The sequence below is a fragment of the Amphibalanus amphitrite genome, unplaced genomic scaffold (assembly GCF_019059575.1).
Source record: "Amphibalanus amphitrite isolate SeventyFive unplaced genomic scaffold, NRLGWU_Aamphi_draft 000517F_arrow, whole genome shotgun sequence".
NCBI classification, from domain to species: Eukaryota; Metazoa; Arthropoda; class Thecostraca; order Balanomorpha; family Balanidae; genus Amphibalanus; species Amphibalanus amphitrite.
The window spans coordinates 214,011-240,181 of NW_024882011.1; the positions used below are offsets into that span (position 1 = coordinate 214,011).

The 26,171-nt window shown below is 50.6% G+C and overlaps 1 protein-coding gene across 9 annotated transcripts in view; it reads left to right on the top strand.

Annotated features, from left to right (window-relative positions):
* The window catches only part of LOC122393131 (protein draper-like), a 60,350-nt gene extending 37,846 nt beyond the window's left edge, over positions 1–22,504 (top strand). The window contains exons 4-21 of one of the 9 annotated variants that reach the window (XR_006258638.1): positions 2,674–3,041; positions 4,347–4,484; positions 4,814–5,025; positions 5,709–5,875; positions 6,039–6,275; positions 6,739–6,903; positions 7,165–7,371; positions 10,181–10,189; positions 11,288–11,443; positions 11,760–11,898; positions 12,091–12,239; positions 12,450–12,665; positions 13,040–13,186; positions 15,932–16,099; positions 19,612–19,719; positions 20,138–20,949; positions 20,991–21,811; positions 21,884–22,504. Coding sequence is in view for 4 of the 9 variants with exons in the window: in XM_043388803.1 (XP_043244738.1) it covers positions 2,674–3,041; positions 4,347–4,484; positions 4,814–5,025; positions 5,709–5,875; positions 6,039–6,275; positions 6,739–6,903; positions 7,165–7,371; positions 10,181–10,189; positions 11,288–11,443; positions 11,760–11,898; positions 12,091–12,239; positions 12,450–12,665; positions 13,040–13,186; positions 15,932–16,099; positions 19,612–19,719; positions 20,138–20,280 (2,729 nt within the window). In the remaining 5 variants the exon portion in view is untranslated. Of the gene's footprint in view, positions 1–2,673; positions 3,042–4,346; positions 4,485–4,813; positions 5,026–5,708; positions 5,876–6,038; positions 6,276–6,738; positions 6,904–7,164; positions 7,372–10,180; positions 10,190–11,287; positions 11,444–11,759; positions 11,899–12,090; positions 12,240–12,449; positions 12,666–13,039; positions 13,187–15,931; positions 16,100–19,611; positions 19,720–20,137 lie in introns of all 9 variants that reach the window. The other 8 variants (XR_006258639.1, XR_006258637.1, XR_006258640.1 and 5 more) reach the window with 8 other exon arrangements.
* The last annotated feature ends 3,667 nt before the right edge of the window (positions 22,505–26,171 follow it).

A 26,171-nucleotide genomic window follows, 5' to 3' on the forward strand; every position in this document is an offset into this window, starting at 1 on the left:
TTCCAGTAAATAATCAGAGATCCGGCGAGCCACGGTGGCTGCGCCGTACGGAGCGACGCTGGCATGCAACAGCACCACGCTCCAGAGACTCAAGTTTCCGTCGAGCCGCCGTGGACTTTGTTTGTGTCGCACCGAGTCTCGGCATTGTGCCACGGCCGGCTTTGATAGGAGCTTCAGACGTGTCCGCGGCTCCTTCGAACCGGTGTCCGGTGGACGAGATCCGGCTCCCGGGACAGGATCCGATTCACCCCGTCCCACTCGGTGCAGGCTGCTCACGAGTCCGGACCTTGCTAATCACGAGTCCGACCTCCGGGCTCGGGTTCGATCGTGAGGCTGGAATGCAAGTCTTCCAAGGTCATATTCTCATAACGTTTTATGCTAAGTCATAAAGCATTTTGTGATGAAAGTCGAGCGGGTTCACTTGAAGGTTAAAACGACGTATGCTCGTATTATAAATATAAGATTCCAGGTAAGACGCGCCGTTTTCAGATTCTGGAGATCGCATAGATATAGCACAATTATATAAGTTCGTGTCTTTTTCGGTTCACCATTTTCAAGGAGTAGACCAGTTAATTACATAACTTCCAATCCTCGGTTTCTCGTCGAGAGTAGTCTGAGCTCACTGTGGCCGCTCTGACGGCAGCGCACGAGCGGCTCAGCTCGCCCGGCTGAGCCGCTCGCCTGTCGCCGTCACGGCTCAGGTGACCGTGACACCGAGCTGCGGCGCGTGACGCCGGGATCACGTTCCACGTGACGGCTGGTCGCGACACCCGACCGGCGTGGTGACGTGACGGCGGTCGTGACTCTCGAACTCGTTGTGATGGGGGAGGGTCTGCGCTGTCACACGTCGTCAGGGCGGCGCTGTAACTGCAGCAGGGCTGTAACATGCCGCCGGTGCAGTGGGCGGAGAGACGGTGCTTTATAGACATCTGGCATTCATAGCTTGTTCCACAGCGACACATGGTATTGGCTGAATGAAAGCTGAATGCAATAATGCTTGGCAAAGGCTCAGCCAACCTTGTTCCGTCCCGTTACTTTGACGTTTGTGACTTCTCTGAAGCGTTGTCATGTCCGGTTAGTGGTTATTATGTATAGTCGACTACAGAATGTTGTTCCACTTTTCACAGGCCATTATTTGCCTGGAGTGGTAGGCTGTGCCGCATGACACGGGCTGAGTTCACAAATTATAGCTTTGTCCCAATGCTCACAATCGACACGCTTAATTGCGTGATAAACGGCACAACTTAGCGCTCCGGTCAACTGATAGCTTCTGAGGAGTGGAACGTCATTCTATAGTCGACTTTACCTACCTATAACTATGTAGCCAGTTTTTGTAGGTACCTACATCATACCTAATGTTGCTTCTCTCTAACTCTCGCAGGCACGGTCCGTTTTAGCCCTGTTACTCTCTCTATCTTCCTCTCCCTTCCTCTCTCCTCTCACTTCTCTCTCTCTCTCTCTTTCTCTCTCTCTCTTCCTCTCCCTCTTTCCTTCCTATCACCATTCCTAATCCTCACCTTGTTCCTCTCTCGTCTGTTTATAACCCTATCCTACACCCTTACAGCCTCCGTGCAGCCTGGCTCATCCCATCCCGCGCTGTCCGGCTTCTTCTGGAGGACTTGCAACACGCTTGGGCTCAATTGCCTTGTCGTTTTTGTCGCGGGTGACGCGAGGTCACGCCTGTGTTCTGCCCGGCGCTGCTGCAATCTGACCCCTGGCGGCTCGTCCAACTTGTCAGCTGTTTATACAGAGAGATAGATAAGTTCCGCGTGAAGTGGTGGATGAGCATCGCTCGATGTTTGGCGCAGGGTGTGTGGCGTGTGACTTGTGACGCGTCAGGCCACAAGCTGGCGTGTGACGCGCCGGTCTCACGTGCCTCTGTATATACATATACCGCTGGTCCGTGCCGCTCAGTGTTGGCCAGTGACCCGGAGCCCTCCTACTGCGCTCGCGGAGCAGCGGCTCATGAGCTGATGATGAGGCCAGTTGTGGCTTCTGCGCCGCAGCCGCACTGCTGCTGATACTGTGGGTCCGGTGGGCCCCCTGCCCCGGCCTGACTCACCTCGCGACATTGAGATACCGAAAGCTGCAGCTCACGCGTCATTTTCACGCGGCAGGACGTGGGTACTTTCAGGGGTGCAGTGTGCAAGATGTGTCAGCTCGTTTATCGGCAACTGTTCCGTGCTTACTGCTATATGTTTGGGGCCTGTTCGGGAGGTCGGAGAGATGTTCGTGTCGAACACAGCTGTACCATCGTTCATCAGGGGGGGGTCCGCGTGCGGGCAATCATTTCGTCGAGGCCAAAGTTGGCGTCTTATGCAAATCTGTCGCTACTATAGATATAAGTTATGTAGGTATTTTGCTACCTGTGCCTTCATTCCATGATAAGTCAAAGGACACTTGATTATTGACAAATTTTGGTACGAGCTGACAAAATGTTGCAAAAATATCCATTACTCAAGTCTCTTGTCTGTCATCGTTCATTCGCTTTTATCTTTCGCGCTTCTCTGACAGGGATGCAGACCGAGGCGGAAGGACAATCGAATATCGAATAGAGCAAGCTCAAATGATTCGCTTATCGAATTTGTTTCAGTCTGTTATCTGCTCTCCTCGTCACTTTTGTGTGGCGTCCTGTCACCTCGTTACTGACTCTCGGTCCCCCTCTTCTTGCAGCCTGTCCGGCGGGCACCTGGGGCCGCGGCTGCGCCAACGAGTGCGCCTGCATGAACGGCGCCGCGTGCGACCCGCTGACGGGCAGCTGCACGTGCGCGCCCGGCTGGCGCGGCGCCACGTGCCAGACGCCGTGCGCGCCGCACACGTACGGCCAGGGCTGCACGGAGCCGTGTCAGTGCGCCAACGGCGGCCGCTGCGACCCGGTGTCGGGCGCGTGCGACTGCCGCGCCGGCTGGACGGGCCCGCTGTGTCTGGACAAGTGTCCGCCGGGCACACATGGCGACGAATGCGCCAACCGGTGCCAGTGCCAGAACGGCGGCACCTGCGACCCCGAGAACGGCAGCTGCAGGTGCCAACCCGGCTGGGAGGTGAGTGCAGGCCCCGGGGCCCGCCGCGCGGCGGGTGACCAGGGGTCCGGCTGGGTCTCCCCGGCGGGCCTCCGAGCGCTCTGATGGGCTGCTTTGTGGCAGGATGTTATACGGAGCGGTGAGTACCCGTGGCAGTCTGTTCCCGGAGTTTTATGAGTGCTCGAGTCGGTCCGCCAATGTGAGCTGAGCGAGATAAGCCCATGAATTCCCCGGACAATACGAGGGAGGAAGCTGCTGTGGGTCCCGCCTCTGTGCAGACCACGCTCTGCATCATACCAGCTCCCCTCTGTGGCAGGCGTTTCCGAGCTGCATGGGTGGCTGTGGCCTGGTAGTGTTTGGTGCAAAGACGCACGCAACGGGAGAAGGATGGAAGGTGCCCCATGTTCATGAGGTCACTGCCGGGGTCATGTGGCCGATGTTGTTTCGACGTCATCGCTGCTCCCGACGGAAGCTGCCTGTCGGTCTGGAGACGGACACAGCCGGATACCATGGCGTCCGCAGCTCCGTCCGTGTTGTCCTCCGCAGCGAGACTGTACTATCGTCTCAGTTCCGGATCTGTGAGGCGCTGGGAGAGGCGCGGAGAGATATGACCCGTTCAGTCTCACTGTGTCCCCTATTCCTCGTCTCTTGCCAGACAGTCGCCTGGTGTTATACACACTCACTCCTGGCACATTATGGACACACCAATGGGAGCCATATAACTTTATGGTTACGGAGTTCCTCAAACCCCAACCGTCATCAACTTGGCACATCATTAGTGTATGAAGTGCAGCCACATCATTTCCCTCTCTCCGTAAACGTTACTTTATGACAGAGCAGTCCCCAGTCCCTTTGACGCTAGCAGAGCGTCAATAACTGAGGTGTCCTCTCGGCCCGTCTCACCCCGTGCTCTCCTTGTTGCTTCTCTTGTTCCCCCTTCGTCATATGTTTGGCAGCTGCGGCATGTTATGTTGTGCTGTCAATGCATTGCAGGTGTTTCCAGTATAAATACAAATACAAATACAGCTCTGCCGCTGACCGTTCAAGCCTCTGCAGTTTGTCAGGGGATGTCTGCGGTAACCTCTGCCCCTCTCTGTGTCGTCTGTCTGTTTGTGTGTCTGTCTTCTGCGGCTCGATGCCCCCATTGACTGTCCTCCATTCTGTGGTTGTTAGAAGGATGTGTGCGGTGACCGCTGTCTCTGTGTGTGTGTGTGTGTGTGTGTGTGTGTGTGTGTGTGTGTGTGTGTGTGTGTGTGTGTGTGTGTGTGTGTGTGTGTGTGTGTTTTGCCTGCCGCGGCTCTGTCACGTCCGTTCTGTCTCCGGCAGGGCGACGTGTGCGGTAACCGCTGTCCGCGCGGCACCTGGGGCCAGGACTGCAGTCGCCGCTGCTCCTGCTACAACTCGGCTACCTGCAATCACGTGACGGGCGTCTGCGAGTGTACCGCCGGCTACATCGGCACTCAGGTGGGCTACACCGCTCCACCTCTGGCGTGGAGTGCAGGACTGCTGACCAGTCATGTCGGTGGTCAGCGGGTCTGCAAAATCTGCTGACCGAACGCTGACAGCACGATTTAATCGTGTAAAATTACCGCAACCGTTGGTGTCGTTCGTGGTCAATGATTTGCAGAACTTTCCCGAAACTGTGCCGCGCGGCAGGATCATTGTAGCATACATTACAAACGAATATTGGATAATTGGTTTATGGGAGCATTTTAGAGAACGGTTCATTCCCGTGAAGCGATGTGTTGTACACATTCATCGCCTTATATACGAGCTGTCCCCTCTGTCCTCAGTGCCAGGACCAGTGTCCGCTGGGCACCTGGGGCGTCGACTGCGTCGGCAACTGCACCTGCGTGAACGGCGCCACCTGCAACATCGCCGACGGTAGCTGTCGGTGCGAGCTCGGCTGGAAGGGCACCAACTGCGAGCAGCGGGCCTGCGAGCCGGACCACTACGGACAGAACTGCCACGCCGTCTGCACGTGCGAGCCCAGCCAGACAGAGCTGTGAGTGCCCGCGCCTCGCCGGGGAGACGTGTGCGCTTCCTGTCGATTCGATATCCGAAATGAGTTTTATGTGGTATTCTGATTCGAAAAGGTATAAGTTTGCCTTCCTAGGAATTCAGAATATTCAGCCGCTCAGTACTTGGGACTTGGGTATATTTAAAAATGTATCCGTGGCGATGAGCGACTTGTGATGATCGTTCGTGTCCGCTAGCAGCACACTTGAAGCAACCTCGTCTTTGTTCACTCCCAAGACATTGTAGGAACGGAGAGAGCGAGTGGTGTCGTCTGCTCTCTCTCTCTTCTTGCACGTCACGCTGCGGGCTCCCTAGGGGGCCCGACGCGGGAGCACGTCGACGGGGGGTTCGGCGCGCCCCACTCCTCGGAGAAACTCCGTGATTTTATTGGCCGGCTCCTGGAAGATTTCACGGAGTGTTGGCGTGAAACCCCAGAGCCGGCCTCGGGTGCGGGAGTATGCGGGACACTCCGTTAGTAGGTGCTCGACGCTATCGGGCTCGGAGCAGGCAGGGCAGCGGTCGTCTTCCGCCAGCTCCAGCCGTAGCAGCGTATCCCGGGTGAGTGGCGAACATCCGGTACGCAGTTGGGAGACCGTGACCGACTCCCAGCGCGTCATCTCGTCTGCAGTTGGTGTCGTCTGCTCCTCACCCCACCCGTGTTTCCTTCAGATGTCACCCGTGGACGGGCGACTGTCAGTGCAAGCCCGGCTGGTCGGGCCGGCTGTGCGAGCGGCCGTGCCCGCCCTACCAGTACGGAGAGGACTGCCAGGGCATCTGCAACTGCAAGAACGGCGCCTTCTGCGACCAGTTCAATGGGACGTGCATCTGCAGCGCAGGTACTGAGGCACTCCGGTGGTAACGGGCTGACCCGGGCAGATTATACATATAGAACGGATGTCTCGGGCTTCGTTAGTAGCCTGCTATAATTGTACCAATTGTACCAATTGTACCAAGTTGTTACGTGAGTATTGATCCTGCTGACTGCTCTTCTCTCCTCAGGTTACATCGGTGAAGACTGCAGCACCCAGTGTCCTCCCGGCAAGTACGGCCGCGGCTGTCAGCTGACGTGCTCGTGCGCCAATAACGCCACGTGCAGCCACGAGGACGGCCGGTGCCAGTGCACGGCCGGGTGGCACGGTATCAGCTGCAGCGCCCCCTGCCCGGCCGGGAAGTACGGCCCCGGCTGCAACACCACCTGCCAGTGCGCGACCGGCGCCGCCTGCGACCCCGTTAATGGTGAGAGCCGAGAGGGGTGGAAGTTGGGCCGGTGGTGGGTCGATCGCTGGGGCACTTGATGGGAATGGAGGGTGGTCATGAGGCGCGATGTGTACGGAAGATAGACAGAACGGTGTTGACTGTTGAGTTCTGTAATGCGTTTGTTGGTTAAATGGTTCTGGTTGGAGTCTGCTCTGTTTCGAGTAGATGTGAATGCCTGCTTTAGGTTCTCAGTCGCTTTTTTTTAATTCGCTCTTTTATCCATTGCTGCCTCTTTCGATGTCACTCAATTCCCCTCACGGTACAGGGGTGTTCACTTGTTTGATCTTCAGCTTTTGAGAGCCCTTCACTTGCTGGAGAAGCGCTCGTAAACTTTCCAGTTGAAGGGCTCTTACAGCTAGCCAAGCACCGGTACCCTGTCACCCGATCACCGCTCGTGCTATTGACGCGTCCAATGACCCGCTCTCCCTCTCACATCCACCAGGAACATGTACGTGCGCTGCTGGCTACAAGGGCGAACTGTGCGACCAGAGGTGTGACGAGTTTACCGCCGGTCTCGGCTGCAAGCTGCGCTGTCCATGCGTCAAAGAGAACAGCGAGGGCTGCGACCCGGTCAACGGTCGCTGCATCTGCAACCCCGGCTGGCGGGGTGAGACATTGGACATCGGGCGCGTGCCAAACGGGGTGCAAGTAGTGGGGTGGATTACCAGGAAGTTTGGGGAAATTAGGAAATATTGATTAGGTCAAGCTGCTGTAAGAAGGAGCGAGTGACACTGCGTCATTATTAAACGAATTTCATAGAAATACAGCAAGTTCTTATTCGTGATAGTTGTGTGTAAAACTGGCAATGCTCTGTCTCGTCTCTATCTGATCTCCCTCGCCTGACCTGACCCGTCCTCTTCTCTGCCAGGCGTGCGCTGTGAGACTCAGTGTCAGGAAGGCCGCTACGGGCCAGAGTGTAAGGACGTGTGCCACTGCAAGAACAACTCGTCCTGTGACCCCAAGTCGGGCGCGTGCACGTGTGCTCCGGGCTTCCGCGGCACGGACTGCAACGAGCCCTGCCCGGACGGCCGGTTCGGCCTGGCCTGCCTGCAGACCTGCCCCGACTGCGCCCACGGTGAGTGACGGGGAAGGGCGCAGTGTATTCCTATAGACGAGCCCCGACTGCGCCCACGGTGAGTGTCGGGGAGACGTCAGCGCTATGACCCCCTATAAACCTGCACCGATTGCGCTCAAGGCAAGTAAGAGGGAGGGGAGCGCTTTGTACCCGTATAAACCTGCCCCGGATGCGCCCATGGTAAGTGACAGTGAAGAGTAAGTGCTGTGTACCCCTACAGGCCCGTCCCGACTGGACCCACGGGGAAGGGGAGGTACACTCGGGGGCAGATTGATGTTCTACAACTCTTTTTCCACCGGGTTCCTATGGCTCAGCATTGGCAGCAGCCGCCTGGTACCGGTAGACTGTGCCGCTTCACTTACTTGTCAAGCGGCACAGCCTACCCACACCGTATGACACCGGTCTGGGTCGGTGGCTGAAAGGCGGGTGGGCCGCCTGTGACGTCAGCGCAGCGGTGAGGGCCGAGCCCGGAGGCATGGCTCGGGTCGGCGCGGCGCGGCGGCTGGCGAAAGCTGGGGAGTGAGGCGGGGTGGGAGGGTGGGAGCATGGTCCATCGCGCGGCTGAGCAAGTGTACCTAGTTACCTACCTTTCGCGTCTCAAGGCGGTAATTATTCTGCCTAACAATTGCGCTAAAGCAGTTGTTAAAATATCCTATGCCCAAGACATCGCCTATCATCATACTTGCCATGAGCATTACGACACACTTTAACGTGGCATTGGGACAGCCGATAGAATTTATATCACACGTGCATCAAGTTGCGGAGCTGCATTGTTTATAACAGATAAGTATACTACACCTTTTTGCATTTGAATTCAACCATTCGCCATAACTGTTTGAGGAGCCATTTCGACAATCGGCATTGAGCACAACTATTCCGGCGTGGTGTGTTTCATTTCAGCCATTCAGCAAAACAGATTGAACACTGAAATGAGCGATCCGCAAAACAGTTTAACACTTCGCCAGAATTCGGCATTGAGCGAGCTCGCTCGGCATATGACGAATAGTTTCGACCATTGACGATTTGTTTTGCACAATGTTGAACCATTTGTCCAATGTCGAGTTATACGGGAAGATCGCCGAATAGTTTTGCACAATGGTGATTCTTTGTGACCAACCGACCATTTGTAGCGCCACCTATATGGCGAATGTGTACAAATGTTTTGCCCAATGGTCAAAGGCTAACGCAAAAAGGTGTATTAAGGCCTTGATTGAGCTCACTGGTGTCTATTATTTCGCACAGCAATCGTCCAGAGACGTGGGAACTGCGGTTTTTGGATAGCACGGCAGCCAACGTCCCAACTTCAAGCAAATGTTACTGTTCCTCTAATATGTGATCGCAGCCACCAATAGCAAACCGTTCCAACTAGGAGCAAATAAGTCGCGCACCTGGGAAGGTTCGAACCGGGCTTCTCCAACCTAGTTCCCACGTCTCTAGACGATTGCCGTGCGAAACAATAGACACCAATCTGCTCAATCAAGGCCTTAATACTAACATGTTATACAAAATATAGCTCCGCACCTCGATGCACGTGTGACATAAGTTATATCGGCTGTCCCATTGCCACGCTTAAGTGCTTCGTAATACGCATAGCAAGTAAATGGCTCTGTCTTGGGCATAGGACATTTTAACAAATGCTTCAGCGCAATTGATAGGTAGAATAATTGGCAAATGGAGACGCGAAAGTTAACTACGCTCGCCCAGCCGCGCGATGGCCCATGCTTCCACCCCGCCTCACTCCCCAGCCCTCGCCAGCCGCCGCGCTGCGCCGCCCAGAGCCATGCCTCCGGGCTCGGCCCTCACCGCTACGCTGACGTCACAGGCGGCCCACATCGCCTTCCAGCCACCGACCCAGACCGGTGTCATACGGTGTGGGTAGGCTGTGCCGCTTGACAAGTAAGTGAAGCGGCACAGTCTACCGGTACCAGGCGGCTGCTGCCAATGCTGAGCCATAGGAACCCGGTGGATAAAGAGTTGTAGAACATCAATCTGCCCCCGAGTGTACACCAGTCGACGATGGCCCATCGGTGAGAATATGCTGCGCTCCAGCGAAGTTTTAGCGGGGATTAGAAATCGAGAGATACTCTACACATTGTTCAATGTTTTGACATTGGGTCGAAGCGGGCTTCTAACCATTCGCTAACGGTAACTGACTGTATAATACGATGTGCTGGGTACCCGGCTGGGCTTCGCATCAAGGGTGGTGCGTTGGTGGTGACGGTGCCAACGAAAATGTGTGCTTGTTGGGAACAGTGTCGTGTCTTCGTGTGACTGTTTGTCAACCACGTTAGCGAAACTGAATGATGTAGCTAAAGTACAGCCCTCAGCAGTCTGCGTGGTAGGTATTCTTTTTTTTCGACAAAACTGATAATAGCTCAAAGGCTATGCTATCATTTGGTCGGAACTCACTACAAATAAATGCGCCATGTTCCACTCCTTCGATTGGGTCTATCATTAAACAAATGATGCGCCTTGTGTGGCAACAAAATGCAAAAGTTTGTTTTGAGGGCAAATATAAACTTTTGGGTTTTGTTGCCCATGGATGGAAAATGAATACGATGATAATGCCAATCTAAGGTGCGGAGTCTCGCGTGTCTTGCTGTTACGATTTCTGAGCGACCGATAGCAGAGTATTCGCGCTATTCTCGGTTTTGTCGAAAAAATAATACCTACCACGCAGTTTGCAGAGGGCTGTACAAACTAAAGATAAGCAATGTTCCGTAAACCCGTTAAATATTCACTTATCATTCCTATTGCTTGGTAACGTGTTGGTGGCTGACGGATGGTCTCGTTCTTTTTCATGTGGCAGCTGTAATTGGTAAGTAGTTAGTTGTAACCCCTGCCGCTGCCCCCTCCCCGTGACATGTAACTCCCCAGCTTTGACTGTGCTGCCGCGTCACTCGGATACTTGCAGGCGACACTGACACCTCTCATCTGCTCAACATCACAGACGGACCGCTCGGTAGTGCATGGTGCTGCTGAGTGCATTACTCAGCAGATAAACGGTGGTGATGCATCAGCTAATCTGTCGCAAGGTCGAGCTTTGTCCCCGGTTTAAGTGGTAGTTTATATCATGCCATGCGCCATGAGTGTTGCGGTCTTTGTTCTCTTTTTCTCGGTTGGGGGCTATCTGGCTCGCTAGCTATGTTGGTAGTTTTTGTCCGGTATGTTTAGTTTTTAGTGTTTGGTTCTGCTTCGGTTGGTCTTGTTTGATTCTCGTATATCCCCACATTACTATAAAGTGGTGCTTGGAGATTTTTAGAGAGGCGCTCGCTCATCGCTGTTCCCAGCAGAACGCCAATAATTTAGAAATTTGACGGTGATTGGTTGTACTTTTTACGTTGTCTGTACTTTTTTCCTCTTTACTTCATTTAACTCTTTCTTTTGACCGTGACAGCGTGACTACATCGATGGTTATTGTTTTGGTTGCTGCTTGATGGAGCTTGTGGCTTTCCTAGTCCTGTGGACGGGCTTTGACAGCTGGTCCTGGGTCGTCTCTGTGGATCTGTTTGGTTTGATTGATCATTGAGCATTATTCTTCGGGTATGCCCGACTTTCGTATCTAACTAGCTATTCCACTATCGTTACCTTACGAGTGCTCTACAGTAAATGTTACTGCTTAGAAAGTCATAAAGTCGGGGCAAATTTACGACAGTTTAATGAGATGAACTGGAGACATCTTTCTGTCGTAGTCGGATGGAGCATGGCTGCAACCCGTGTTGAATTGTTTATGATGTTGAGTAGAATTGAATGTCATTTCACGCGCAAATCTGTTCTTTCTTCTGACTCTGCCGATCTTCTAGTTCGATCAGGCCCCCGACAAAGTCGCAACTTCTGACTTCCACCGTCACGACATCTTACACGAGCTCTCCTCACATGACGTGACGTTTGTGACACGCCGTGTGCCCTGCCACAGGTAACGGCACCTGTGACCACGTGACCGGCCAGTGCCCGTGCGCGCCCGGCTACGCTGGGGCCCTCTGCTCGGAGGCATGTCCCAAGAACACGTACGGCCTCATGTGTCGCAAGACGTGCGACTGCGCCGAGCACGGAGAGTGTAACGCCGTCACAGGTCGGTCTGGGGTCGGAGAGTGTAACGCCGTCACAGGTCGGTCCGGTGTCCGACTGGGAGATCCGTTTACATCACGGGGTCGGTGTCAGTCATGTGGTTAATTTTAATCGGAACATTCTGTTTTGATACCTGGATAAACTTTCCAATATAAACCAAACTATTGAGTTGTAATTGAAGAACAGGAGTTGAATAGGCCAAATATTACCCTAAGTATTTGAAATCATCAGTTGATATGCCTATTTTTCTGGCAAATCATGCCTTAGTGTAATGAAACGTCAGATGTGATTTCTACATCTGTTTTTCCATCTTCCCGCAGGAGAATGTCTGTGCTACCCGGGGTGGACGGGCGAGCGTTGCAGCGAGCATTGTCCAGCCAACACGTACGGCATGAACTGCGCTCAGACGTGCGACTGTCTGAACGGCGCCACGTGCCGGCCGCTCGATGGAGCCTGCGGGTACGTGCCACGTGCCACGTGTTGACCGTATGCTACGTCCAACAGACTGGGCAGATTAATCAGTAGATGATTGTATCACCTCTGCCAGCAGACATCAAAACTTACAACTACTCGTATTGTAACGAACACGAAACCAACTCTTTTCGACTTATCGTCATTTCCCCTAACGACGACACTACTCGACGCCCTCAGGTGTCCGCTGGGCTGGACCGGGAATCGCTGTGAGGAAATCTGCCCCGAGGGCTATTACGGCAACCAGTGTATGAACTCCTGCAACTGCAAGTCCAACAACTTCATGTGCCACCCGGCCGAGGGCTGCATCTGCAGATACGGACATACCGGTGAGGACGGAGGAGGGGTCATATTTCTATGAAAAGCTCATGTCCAAATACTTTTTCGGAGGTTTAAAAGCCTGTTGAGTTGGGTAGTTGTAAGTTCTGTTGATCAATGATTCTCATATTTGTTTATTGCTGTTTCCATAACCTTGTATCGCAGACCCCGTGGTTTAACCTAACCTGACCCATCTAACGCTCGCCTCTGTTTCCCTCCAGGTGAGAACTGCGATATCCCGATCCGGGCCAGCCTGACCGAGTCGGCGCGCGAGGGTCCCGGCTCGGCCGGCGTCACGGCCATAGTGGTGTCGGTGCTGCTGCTGGTGGTGGTCGTGGTGGTGCTGGTGATTGTCTACTACCGGCGCCGGCTCTACCGACTCAAGAAGGAGCTGCACCAGGTGGTGCAGTACTTCCCCGAGGCCAAGGAGCGCACAGGTGAGAGAGCGGGTCGCAGTGGAGGAGGGAGGGGATGGATCAGACATAGGGCATAGGTCTGGAATCGTCTACATGGGGTTTGTGAAATGAGGCGATTGCTACCTCGTTGATGGCTTTGTGCTGACTTTGGCAGCTTTCAGCTGTTAATGTCCTGTGTAGCAGAAGCAGCTGCATCGCTAGTCTACTAAATTTTGGTAGGAAACCTACGTCGCAAGCAGTCGCGATGAAAGTAAATTTCACGATACGATAGCACCTTTTGCGTACTAACTATGTACTACATATTGTTGACCGCTTCTCGTCAGCCTACTTCCGTCTCCGTTGTTAGCAACACATCCTCTGTCAGTTTTTGACACACCCTCCTGCCTCTCCGTCAGACCCACACCACTTCGACAACCCTGTGTACGCGTACCCGGAGAAGGCGCGTCAGGACCCGCTGCCGCTGCCGCCCAACATCCCCGTGCAGAAGAACGACCTGGGCGGCGCCACCAATGTCAAACAGCTGGCTCTGGATGAGGAGGAGGGTGAGTCTGGGGGGAGGTGGGGGGGAGGGGTTCCTGGTGACCCCGAGAGGTGCGAGGGTCGCAGGGGTCTTCTTGAAAGGACAGAGAGTAGTGTGTGTAGAATGTGCCGGTTGGTGTTATTGATGTCTGATGGATGTATACTACAGACATGTCTTTTTTGTAGATTATAATCGTCTCGCTTATATATTTGCACTAGCCGTTAACTTTTTTGTGTGTTTTGTATTTCTCAGCATTTCTTGTCCAATACTGAGCCAGATCATATGAATGGGTTCTCCCTTTTGATAGGGACTTGTGGGTTCTTTTACAGCGCTTTTACCCAGAGGTAGACGGTATAGGTGGCACTACCAACCCGCCGGTAAATGTTCACAGTGACTTTATACAGTATATGTCACTTAGCTTTGTGATCTTCCTAGAGCACATGCACCCCGGCCCTTTTCAAGTCGTTTATGCTCTATTACAGTGATCTTATGTATTTTATTTTTTCATGTGTATTCAGAGTTTATTGAGGCTTTTTGTGACTACATTCTTTCCATCACAGATATCATACAGTTTTTGTGTTCTATCCTGTGTTTTATGTGTTCTATGCTGTTTTTGTGATGGCTGTTAAATGTGCGTGGAAGATAAGTAGTGGCCTCCAATGTCGCTTTTTGTGTCACAAGGGGAGCAGTTGCTTCTTGGCTTTTCGTGCTGCTTGTTGTCCTATATTTTCTTGGTAAAGAGCTATCGAAATAAGCTACGAAGGCCAACTTTGCTTGTCACTCGGCACATTGTGAGCCTATTGTACATACAGGATAGCAACTGTGTTTCTGAGTATTTGCGAATATTTTTGTTTATTGTTGCCCAGTTTTTTGACGATACCGTCAAAAAGGCACGATGCTCCGCATTGCCGGCTTTCTTGGTCATAGTTGTGATGCAGCTTTGTGTGCTTTGTGTGTTCCGTGGTCATTCGCCCACATTATGGATAAATAAATGTATGTTGATAGAGACAAGTAGAAAAACACGGAACAAATAGTGCATGGACGCGTTTCGATTATTAAATCTTCATCAGCATGACATAATCACAGAGAAAACAAGATATATCTTAAGATATAAGATATATGACAGTGGTCGGCAGGTCCTCAGGGACCGTGCCCCCTTTTCGGGCGCCAGGCAGAGCCATTACCCCCATCTACCAGACCGCATTGCATACTCAACCAAGTTTACTCAAATGCCATAACTATCCGTGACACTTGGGACATTTCGGTTATTATGATGTAAAAAGCGTCGGATCACGACAAAATTTTACCCTCAAACCGATCTTTTTTTATTTGCCATAAAACATTTCATATAATGACACAAATACCTAACCGTTGACTTGTTAGTTGTTTCTTGAGATCATGGTAGGTCATAAAATCTCAATTCTAGAAGTTACAGCAGGTCCCGATCTTCTCCACAATTGTCATTGACCTCTTGAAAGTCTTAAGTCACCCAATGGCCAAGGAGATTAAACCTCGCCCGTATTGGGGTTTGCCAGCGGCGAACGTATAAGGGGGGGGGGGGGAATCGTTGGACCCCCATTGCCGTTTGGCCCCTGATCAAGCTAGAGCTTCGCGGAAAAAACGAGCGTGCTGCCAGTGACGAGAGGAAGCCGATGTTACCCAATTTTAAGGTCCTAGATCATTGGTTGACCTTCCAGGTCAGGTCAACGACCTAAAAAGTCTGGAAAATCGAGACCTATCAGAACTTCGTAAAGTGAGGCTGTTGTGTTTTTTTTCGGGGTACTGATCACCAATCTTATCTAAGTTTTGATCACAGATGATGTATTCGTGCATTTAGGCCAGGTCGGGTGACGTCGGGTTAGGTCAGGTCAACTAATAGGCGTCTTACCGGGTATTTGCAGTAGGCATCAACCACCACTGAGAGCTTCGTAACATGTTACGAAGGCACCAAAATTACTTCGTAAATGTTTAAATGGTAGCAAAATTCGAAATCAGCTCCAATGTATAACATTGATCAACTCATACTTAAAATTTCGCCGTGATCGGTCGCTTTTTGCGCGAGTTGTTCGTAAAAAAGAAACGAGGAAAAGTGCGAATATAATCTCCCTATAAGTGCGAAGGTTAAAATTGGGTGGCAGCTAGTTCCTATCGTCACGGGTAGCACGCTCGCTTTTCTGCCGCAAAGTTCCAGTTCAGATGCCGAGAGGCTGGGTTCCAATCGGCCCATCCCCGTTTACGTTAGCTGCTATGAAAACGCCAATAGAAGGGCAACGGTTAGCGTTCGACCTAGCTAGACTTATCTTTGAACCCTGGGATCAAACAGCCGTGATGTCTGTCCCATCAAGGGAGCCATTAATTCTAAGATAAGATTAGGCTTTCTTAGATGCCCCATTACCCCCCGCCGAGGGGCTCCATTACCCCCAAAGGGGGCATGCCCCACCATTTGCCGACCCCTGATATATGAGGTATATCTTGTCTTCTCTGTGATTATGTCATGCTGATGAAGATTTAATAATCGAAACGCGTCCATGCACTATTTGTTCCGTGTTTTTTATTACGGATGAACTCGGAGCTTGGATATAGGAAGATGTATTTAGGCTATTAATCTTTAGGTTTCCCATCAGATGTGTCAATTTTCTGCCTGTCAGTACCGGCCAAAACTTTTTTTACGCAATGTTAGTACGAATACTTCCTGAATGTTCTTATCCTAACGAACGCTGCATCTTATCACGGTTGCTGCTAACAGACCAATTTTCTGACGGCCTAGGTGGAGCTGTCGGCTATGACTCGAGCCTACTGTCCAAGAAGCTGAAGGACGCAGACTGCGGCAACCCCAACATCTACAACAGCATCGAGGATCTGAAGGCGGACAACAAGAACAACATGGAGCACGTCTACGACGAAATAAAGGGCATCAAGGTTCTCAAAGAGGAAGGTGGGTCCGCGGTACCGGCAGTGCCACTGTAAACTGCATGCGCCACTGGCGGTCGTTTTGCACGGGCCAGATGCGTCCTCTGATATGACGAGTCCCACGGGTGTGCGGATCTCCTACTGGCATGGTGCGTGGAGGCCTAGAACCCAGCGCTCACGCAGACCCTTACTGAGCTGTCGCCCGTGGCTGCAGGACGAGTAACTGCATGACTGTGCTCGCTATTGGCAGCGCTGCTCTATCAGCTGCTGTGTTCACTAATGACAGACCCGTTTTAGCTGCTGTGTTCACTAACTACCAGACTGGTGGTTGGGAGTGCTGGCATGGTGAACCGCTCCGTCTTCCTCTGTCCTTACTCCGTTGCGCAGAGCGTCCGTGACCGTGTGGTCGGACCGAACTGAGACGATGGAACTCGTGTGCCTGACAGTTGAACATTTATGATGGTCAATGTGCGTCGCCTTGCTGTTTGCGATGTGTATTTTAAGGAAGTTACACCGTTGCATTCGTTAACAATACGTTTTATGAAAACAAATTACTCAAAACCCAAGAAACACGCTAGAAAAATCTTCAGAAGGTAGCTGTTTTTTTATTTCTCGAGTACAAAGTTCCATCGTTTCTCCGGTCGCCACCACGACGCTTCTTCTTAATCTGCCTACTAGCCGCGACGTCCCCGATGGTGACCGATCGAGACGGGACAGACTCGGGGCGGATCATCTCCCTGTCTAACGGGACAGTCAGCACGTGACGGACCGCGCCGGTACGGGGACGGGACGGTAACAAAGGCGGACGAGATAACGTGCCTGGGGAGACTGACAATGACAGAGACTGAGGACCGTTCTGCGACGGGAGAACTTTTGTGGACCGTGGAAAGGCTTAACACTAGGATAGGTTAGCTAGTTTTGATGTGAGCGAATTAAATTTTACTATTTAGGCAATCACTCGCTTAGTCTCGCAAAAAACTTCGCTCGAAACCTGCCCCAAAACAGGTACAAGACAAAATATTGTTTCATGAATCCGATAGCAAAAAGGTAAGCCAAATCAATACCAGGGGACAATAAGTGCTTATTGAGTTACAGACATCCATAGATGTTGTTCAAAGAGCACTATTTTCATCAACAGCCTGAGTGCTTCGTGAGAAGGTTAGAGATCAACTATCAAGAGTGCATTTACACTGTTCTGCAGACGAGTGAGTCATTTCTTTTGAAATCGATTTCAGTTGCCTACCAACAGTAACAATGAGACAGCTCAGCGATGTCGAGTACCAACCAAGGAGCTGTTGAGGCGATTGCTGTCGATAAGGTTGGAAGCTACGGTGTTATTGCAGATAGCGTCTAAAACGGTCCTTCCCTAACGGCCCACAGCGTTCTATCGGGACTTGTGGGCCTATCGGACAGACACTGTTCGGTCTGTCTGGCATGGCCCGGAATTGAGGCCAACAATAACATAAGGCGTGCATCTTACTGTCGGCCCTGTCTGCCGCCCGTGCCTGGCACATTTGGCGCCTCTCACGTAACGGTATGTAGAGGAGAGATCTCGGCCAACTATTTTGGCCTCATCGTGATTGAGACGTTCGGCTGCTTCCACCTCCGCCTGTACCAGGTTCATAGGATACCACCTTACGGATATCAGACGAGGAAGCGGGGGCAAAGTGGTCGAATCGATTGCTGAGAGAAACTCGTACCGGCTGCACTTTGAGATAAATCGCTTTCGTTCCGCCTACGGACGGCTTGTTTTAATACGATCGATAAGGGTTCATTTATATTAGCCTTCTTTAGAATGGTGTCATGTTTGCTGACGCTGAATTGCTTTAACCTGGATGAGTTTTGTATTGCATGCCGATGAACAAATAGGTCAAGTGAAAGCAGGACATCATTAATTAAGTATTTTACTAGCAGCTCAAAACGACAAAATAACTATAATACCCACGACTCGAGACTGTTTCCCGCTCTGCGCAGGGTGCACGTCCTGGTACGGGGACGAATGACGGCCTGACCCCTGCTCACATAAGCTCAATTAACGGGCTATACGAGCCACTAAAATCACTCACCATCAGTTAGATGTGTTTCATTGTCTTTTTCGTCATCAGGCCATCGGTGAAATGATGAGCTGTCATTGTGCTTGGGCAGGTTTTGTAAAATGTCCTGAAGTGGTATCACTGTGCGCGATTAATTACGTTCGTCTCCGCGAGGAATGTAGCACATTACCTTCCTTTGGGGCCTCTCATTAGCGTCATGTTTACGTTATTGGTAATTCAAGAGGTTTTATTGTTTACTTCCATCTCGGTCTGTCTCCATCTGGTGGCAGGCACCATCCATTGATGTCTTGTGAGTCGGTGTGACGCAGATTAGGATTGGATGTCAGAAATTCATTGCAACCTCTTTAGTAACTACAAATTGTTCAATAAGTGCACCAGTTTTCGGAAATGAGGCTCAGGCCAGCACAATGCGCTTTCTGACAACCTATAGCAGGTAATTGGCGCAAATAATATCGTCAACTTTTTTTGGTCGTTACCACGATCTTCAAATTCCAATCAATTCCTCCATCAGTTGATGCCATGCTGCTCCTTCCTGATGGTTTTCTTCTCTTTACTATGTGTGCCGTGATACATCTGCCCTGTCGATCCTGTCCCGTGTGGCGTGACATTTCAAACTTTGCAGTGGGCGGGTCACCATGTCCGTCCTGTCCCCGTCCCATCCTGCTCCCTGTCCCATCACCTGGTGGTGGTGGGAGCACACAGTCCGGGCATCTCTAACCAGTGTGGGCCAGCGACAGCCCCTCGCCCGCCGCCACCGCCGCTACCGCCGCCTCGACGGCGCTGTTCATGCTCTAGTTCGGAATTCAGATGCAGTAATGCCACTGAATCTCAATATTTACCTACACAGTATACACTGAGCTGCTGTAGGAGGGCACGCCCGAGAACGAAATAGGTATATCGTTGATTTTTCGTTATTACTTTGGCAGTTCACGGTATAAGGTAAAGGAAGTCTCGGAAAAAATATCGACTCCCCCTATAAGTATGAGGAATAAAGTCCTAAGCGTTTAAATGGTTTTCTTCACTGTGGTTCTGTTGTGGTTCAAAATGCATCTCTGCCGGCCAAGACGGTAAACATTCATGACAGATCGGTGTTACCGACGCGATATTTATCCTCTGTACCCCTGCGGTATGTGACGGCGGTATGTGGCAGCGGTGGCGGGGAGGGCCGCTGGCGGTGCGGTATCGGGTCTGGTGCTGGGTCCAGTGCTGGGTCCAGTGCTGGGTCCGGTGCTGGGTCCGGTGCTGGACCCGGTCACCCGGTGCTGGGTCCGGTGCTGGGTCTGGTGCCGGGTCCAGTGCTGGGTCCGGTGCTGGGTCGGGTGCTGGACCCGGTCACCCGGTGCTGGGTCCGGTGCTGGGTCCGGTGCTGGGTCCAGTGCTGGGTCCGGTGCTGGGTCCGGTGCCGGGTCCGTTGCCGGGTCCGGTCACACCCCAGCTCAGAGGTCGGAGGTGAGAGCGGCGCGGCGCCTGTCTGTCCACGCAGGTGCGGGCAGTCCGCTGCTGGCCGCCGCCCGTCGGCGCTCCTCCGACCAGCTGGATGTGCAGTGGAGCTTCTCCGGGCAGGAGGGGAAGGCCGCCGGCCTCAGCCCAGGTAGGTGCGGCTCCCGTGGCGGACGCCGTCCGTCGGCGGTGCGTGGTAGCACTGCTGTCGCCTCCCGACCGCCACGCAGCGGTGCACCGGCCCACAGCACCGCTAATTGATGCACGACACCCCGCTCGCCCTGTGGCTTTTGCAATTTCGATCTTACGTCTGATCTGTTGTAAATAGTTAATTTTGTGTTATAGTGTGCATTTGTGACTAATACCTGCCGTTTTTGCAGTTTTCTAGTTAGTCTAGTGATGTGTTCAAAGATGTAAATCTATATTCTTTTAATGCCTAATTTCAATCCTGTGTAAAGTGTCGTGTTAACCACTGTGTTCGTAAATTCCCGGTTCGGGTCGGGTCCTGATGCCAAGGTCCTCCATCGTGCCTGACTCTGCCTCGCCCTCTCCCTCTCCCTCTCCCACAGACGGCGAGTACGACCGCCTGGACCACGCGCGGGCCACCAACGACCCCAAGCCCAACTACACCAAGATGGACGGCACGCTGCGCAAGTCCAAGTCGAAGATCACGGACAGTGACGAGGACAATGAGTCGACCGGCGGCTCGTAGCCACCGGCGCGGGCCTCGCTCGGTCCGCTCACAGACTCAGCACTTGGCATGTGGAGAGCAATAGACAGGTGCACCCCATGCCATCCGGAAGGAGTGCGGGGTCGTCAATAAGACTTGCCGGCAAGCGGTCGAAAGGTGGATCCTTGAGTGTTGCTGGCGGACCGTTTTGTGCTCAAAGACCATAAGAAGCATCGTCGTTGATGAACCTTTCGCACTGGTGAGGTTCTCGTGCTTTCTGAGCTTAGTGCAGTGACGTTCTGTGGACACATTTTAGCGGCGGTAGGGCTCGGCTCTGCACATATTGCTGCACGAGACGGTGATGAGCTGGGACAGAAATGCGAGAATAGTGCGTTGAACTCTTGGTGTCTAGTTAGTGGAACATGGAACATGGAACATATGCAGTTGTACGATCGATTGGATGCGTCTCAAGATAAGCGGAGTTCTCAAATGAGTAAATGAATTCATGTTTGGTTCAGCTGATTTTTTTTCAGCCCGGTGACCGCTATTTACTGGCTTTTCAATGAGGGTCTCAATATTTACACGAGGCCTTTTTATGCGTGGAACACTTTGTTGCTATTTCCACTCTTTTTATATTTTCATTGCAATCTGCTGTTATACAAAGCAGGTAGTTGACACGCGCTACCACCCGAGTACACAACCTGTCACAACATCTAGGTAGTCCTTTCGTTTACATGAGCATTAGTTGAAAGCGCAAGTCATATTTTCGGTTGGTATACCTACCTATAACAGGGGAAGAAATTCCCTTGTCCCCATATGCTGTAGTTCGTTGCGCATCTGGATATGTTCGATTGAACACTTGGCCGGTATGTTCCCGCTGTCGCCGGGTGCTCTGTGCTGGCGCCGACGGAGACCAGGGCTCACCGACTATGCCGCCTGCCCTCTGTGATATGTGTCGCCATTGTTACCGTTTGTATGCGTGTGTGTCTGTGTGCTGCCCGAGGGCATCAGTGTGACAGGTCCATATCATGTAGCCGGGCTCCGCGCCATCGGAGCCGGCCCATCACCATCGCTATGCAACTTATATATGCGAACTGTGTGCTGGGTTTGTTGGGGGTTCTTTGGTTCTGGGGTTTGGGAAAGGTAGTGTGCAAATGTGAGTGACTTGTGTCGATATCTGCGAGAGGTTCCTCGCTAAGATGTCCATTCTGACGTGGACTTTGCTGTGTCTTTGCGATGCTGATATGTGGGGTCATGTGAATTGTGTAGAATTGCTTGAGATTGTGAACGAGGTGTCCTGGTGTCTGCTGTATATGAATATCCATCGTATAAAATGTGTTTAAACTCCCTCGGAAACTTGCCAATCGGTGTACTGCTAAATTCCCCCCTCCCATCGGCTTCCTGAAGTAAAACAGCTAAATTTCGGCTGTCGCAAACCACAGTGGGCTAAGGTATTCCCTGTCGAAGTCTTATTTGCTACCAAAAAGGTGTAATTTGTTTCCCTTCAATCGTTTAAAATTCTTAACATGATGCAAGTACCTAAACTAGATGTCTACCATGAAACATCTAAAATGTAATATCATAGACCTCTGTACACCATAGATACCATAATATCATAGACCTCTGTGGTGTACAGAGGTCTATGGTAATATGTAAAATTATCGTAGGCATGAGCGTGATTATAACGCTGGGAGAAACCAGCCAGTCTCAGATCTAGGGATCGGGCATCTTAAGCCTTTGTGTGTAGTCGTTACCAGGAATTGATTTTTTAAGTTTTTCTTGAAAATTTATTCGTGACTACAAGCGATATGCTTTTGATTTGTTCCGTCATATACTATTTGCATTTTTTTTTTGCAAAAATGCTTACCAACTAAGTCGTAAAAACATGCTTCATTGCGCATTCGTTATCTTCGTGTCCAATTCGTAGCAAATCAGCAGTCCCGCTACTCATTTCAAAGTTACCTCCTGACTCGGATGGACTCCAAAATCCCATTTAGTGTTGTATGCCGGCTGTTATTAGTCGTTAAGGTAATGTACGATTGTGATTCACGTTGACTTATTCAATAGGGCAACACAGTATGTTTACGATAACTGTAATCAACTTGCATGTTGTTTGTTTATCGAGTTTTCACCCGCCATTCTTTTGTATGAAAGAACGGATATGCAATTTGTATGCACAAAAACAGGGATAGATTGTGTAATTTTGCATTCCTGTTCACAACTATAGATAGTGTATTATTGTGTAAATATATCTGTTTTGCAACAGTGTTTTTTGCTCTTTGGGATTGCTATTCAACATGTGCACCCCGGAGACTTATAGCTTCAGCAACAAATGACAAATATCTATTAGAACCATAAAGCCTTAACAAGGCCCGCTATATCTAGCATTTACCAGGCCATAGCCATTGACCCTTAGGTATAGTCACAGTCAAGCATGAAACAACGGAGATGCGCGGTCATCCTCGATTGCGGGGGAATGGCGATAATAGATGGCCTTGGGCGATAAGGGCCTCGTCGTTAAGTTGTACTTAAGTTGTGCTGAACTTTTTAAGTACACTTTAACAAGCAAAAAGTATATCATTCGACGTGTCTTGACGTGCTGAGTTCACTGGTGCTTTTGTTTTTGCTCTGTTAACCCGCGCCCCACTGGGGGGGGGGGCTATTTATAGCCCCCCTCCCGTTTTTCTGCAATAACTTCCAAAGCGCTTGACGTATCGACGCCAAACTTTCAGTACCTTAGGCTGCATCAATTTGACACCTTGTGTCAAAATTTGAACTTCGTATATACTATAGGTCGGCCGGAAATGACGTCAGAGTGACGTCATGTTCGGCCGATTTCGACGCAAAACATTGAACCACGGCAATCGCTCCCAAGAGCTCAGTTTTTAAGCTAGATCCAATTTATTTGCATGAGAGGACTCAGAATAGACTGCGCTATCAAACTGCTATCTCGGATTTTCGAAATTTTGAAAATTTGGAAAATTTGATAAAATAAAATCCAAAAATTATATTTTTACATTTTTCCAAAAAGTTTTTGACTTTTCGAAAAAACCGGAATATATGTGATAGAACGTATTATCATGACTAACTCTAGCAAGTTTTAGCTAAATATCTTCAAAAATGGCCAAGTTTTACGCATTATTGCAAAAAATTCACAATTATTAATTTTTCAAATCAATTTTTCAGCACGTATTTGACATCGTACGCCAATATAGATAGCACCATCGTGTTCCTGAGCTCAAACTGCATCCAATAGACACCTTTTTTGTTGAAAAATTTCAACTTCAAAATTTGACCTTTTTTGACCTGAAAGTGACCTGACCTAAGCTAAATTCGACTCAAAATGACCTCCAATGGCACAGACGACATCAAATTCGAAATCCCAGACCTAAATGGACCATAAAACATGTGTCACGTGACCGACTCATGATATAATATTTTCGTGACCTGTGATGACCTGACCTTGACCTGAAAATCAAAGTACAAGTTTGGTACCCTCAGGGTATCTAGAGCATCTGTTCACGAGTGTGTGATCCAAAAATGAGCCTGATCTGACTTGTAATACGGCGGCCAGAGCCCAAAACGTGAACAAGCCAAAATGCTAATAGTTTTTACTTTGACCTGACCTGTGACGTCATCGGTGACCTCGAGGTCAATGAAATTAGGTTTCGCTCTACAGTTTTTCCGGGGCTATCAGACGCCGTTTGAATTTTGACGATCGGCCCAGTAGTTTCGGAGTTAGGAGGGGGGGGGGCTATAAATAGCCCCCCCCCCCCCAGTAGGGCGTTTATACGCAGACCCCAGTGGGGCGCGGGTTAATTAGGTCAAAAGTAATAAGCGAAAAGCTTTTGACCTGTTTTAGCCAAATACTTACATTTATACCTCCCAAAACCACCCTAAATATTGACCTAGAGCAACCAAATTTGCACAGGGCGAAAATTCCGGGGAGACACATACCTACCAAATTTGGTGTTTTTAGGTGCCATAGGAGCCAATCGCGAAGGTAGTCGCATCGACCCCCCCCCCCCGCCAGGCCGCGTTATGAAAAATGCCCTGCCAGGGCGAAGGTTAATACATAAAAGGTGTAGAATTGCCAGGGTTACTAAGCCATTATCTCTAAATTTCGAAATTTTTAGATTTTGACCCTCAAAAATGGAAAAATGGATATAATTGCCGAAAAATCTCAACAGTTTTTCGATTTTCGAAAAAAAACGAAATATATGTATGTACTAGCGCCTATTAACTCCTATTCACATACCACATTCTAGATCGATACCTCTTTTGTTTTGCCAAGTTATAGCTAAAACACTTTTCAAAATTGATGACGTCAATTTTCAAACTCAATTTTTGCAATTCTATATCACCTACCGCAAAACAAAGACCACTATTAGACTCACCATGACGAGCTGCATCGAATCAATACCCATTATAGCACATTTCCTAGAAGACCCGTGAACGGCAAAACATTTCATCTTTGACCTGACCTGTGACGTCATCGGTGACCCGAGGTCAATGAAATCGGACATCCCTCGACAAATTTGACAGGGCTTTCGAACGCCGTTTGAATTTTGCGGATCCCTCAAGTAGCTTCGGAGATACGAGGGGGGAATAGCCCCCCCCCTCCCCCCTACCAGGTCGCGTTATAAACAAACCCCACCAGGGCGCGGGTTAACGGGACGGTTTATGTTCCAAATCAATCTTCACTCCTTCAGCGCTCTTTTCCACCGAGGCAGCTGGCAAGACTATTCAATCAGTATGTTTTGATATTGTTTGTGTATGCCTCTACAGAGGCATCGTCTGACCGCATAAATGTCACCGATGTGACCGAGTCAGTGTCTTGATATGGAGGATAGACATTGGCTTTCGTCGTGTGAGCGTTGAGTTGTGCAATATCTTATCTAGACCAAACAAACAAGTCAGTCACCGCGCATACTAGCAGCTGAAGCACCCAATACACTGATACACCATTGGCCTTGGGATGGGCGGTAGGGTGAACATTTCAGTTCAACATGGTGAGCATATACAAAGTTCCTTGCTGCTCTTGTGTCGGAGACCTCAGACGCAACGTTTCGTCGGACACACAGCCGTATCATTAGGTACGGAAAGAGTCGCCGGCATCGTCTTGATTAACCCAGTCATATTTTCATAACTTCACAACACGTATTTTTACAAACTTATATCGAACTAGCCCTCGCAGTTATAGGGGGGGGGGGGGGTCGAATGAGCCCCTTCATCGTTTTTTTTTTGTAAATAATTTGCGCAAAAAGTGGCTGATCGTGACGAAACTTTTAACACCCACGAGTCAATTAATCATACACCTACCCTAAAAAGTGCATGACCCTGACCCAAATGGCTTTTGGCCTGTGACCTGTTTCTCGGGATCATGTCAGGCTGAATCGCGATTCGACACCTATGTCTCAGCGCATGTTATCCGCGTGCGCTTCCAGTCTTTTGAGGTTGTAAACGCTCCAATATGTGAAATGATGATTGTAACACGCATTATTGTGGGTATCAAGGTCACATATGAAGATCAGATCAAGGTCATTGACCTAAGATGACATTGGTTCTCTTTTGCATGTTTTGCATATTTTCAGGAAAGGTTTTTGAGCTGATTTCGAATATAGGTACCATAGACCCGGGGACAGGGGGGGGGGCAGCGGGGGCGCTTGCCCCCCCCCCAACTTGAGAGCCGAGGGGGCGGCGCCCCCTCAACATTGATGCAGCGAGATAGGATCTTTCCTCCTTTTTCCGGACTTCTTTCCTTCTTGTTTCCTTTATACATCTAAACATCGACACACGGCATTTTCCTTGCCATCTGAATGCTTTCTGCTAATACAGTACCGATTTGACAACATCTGCTATTGTCATCCCGCTTTGGTTTGGGCCTGACCTTGTCCTTGGCCATAAGTTTGGCAGGCCAGATTTTATACTGG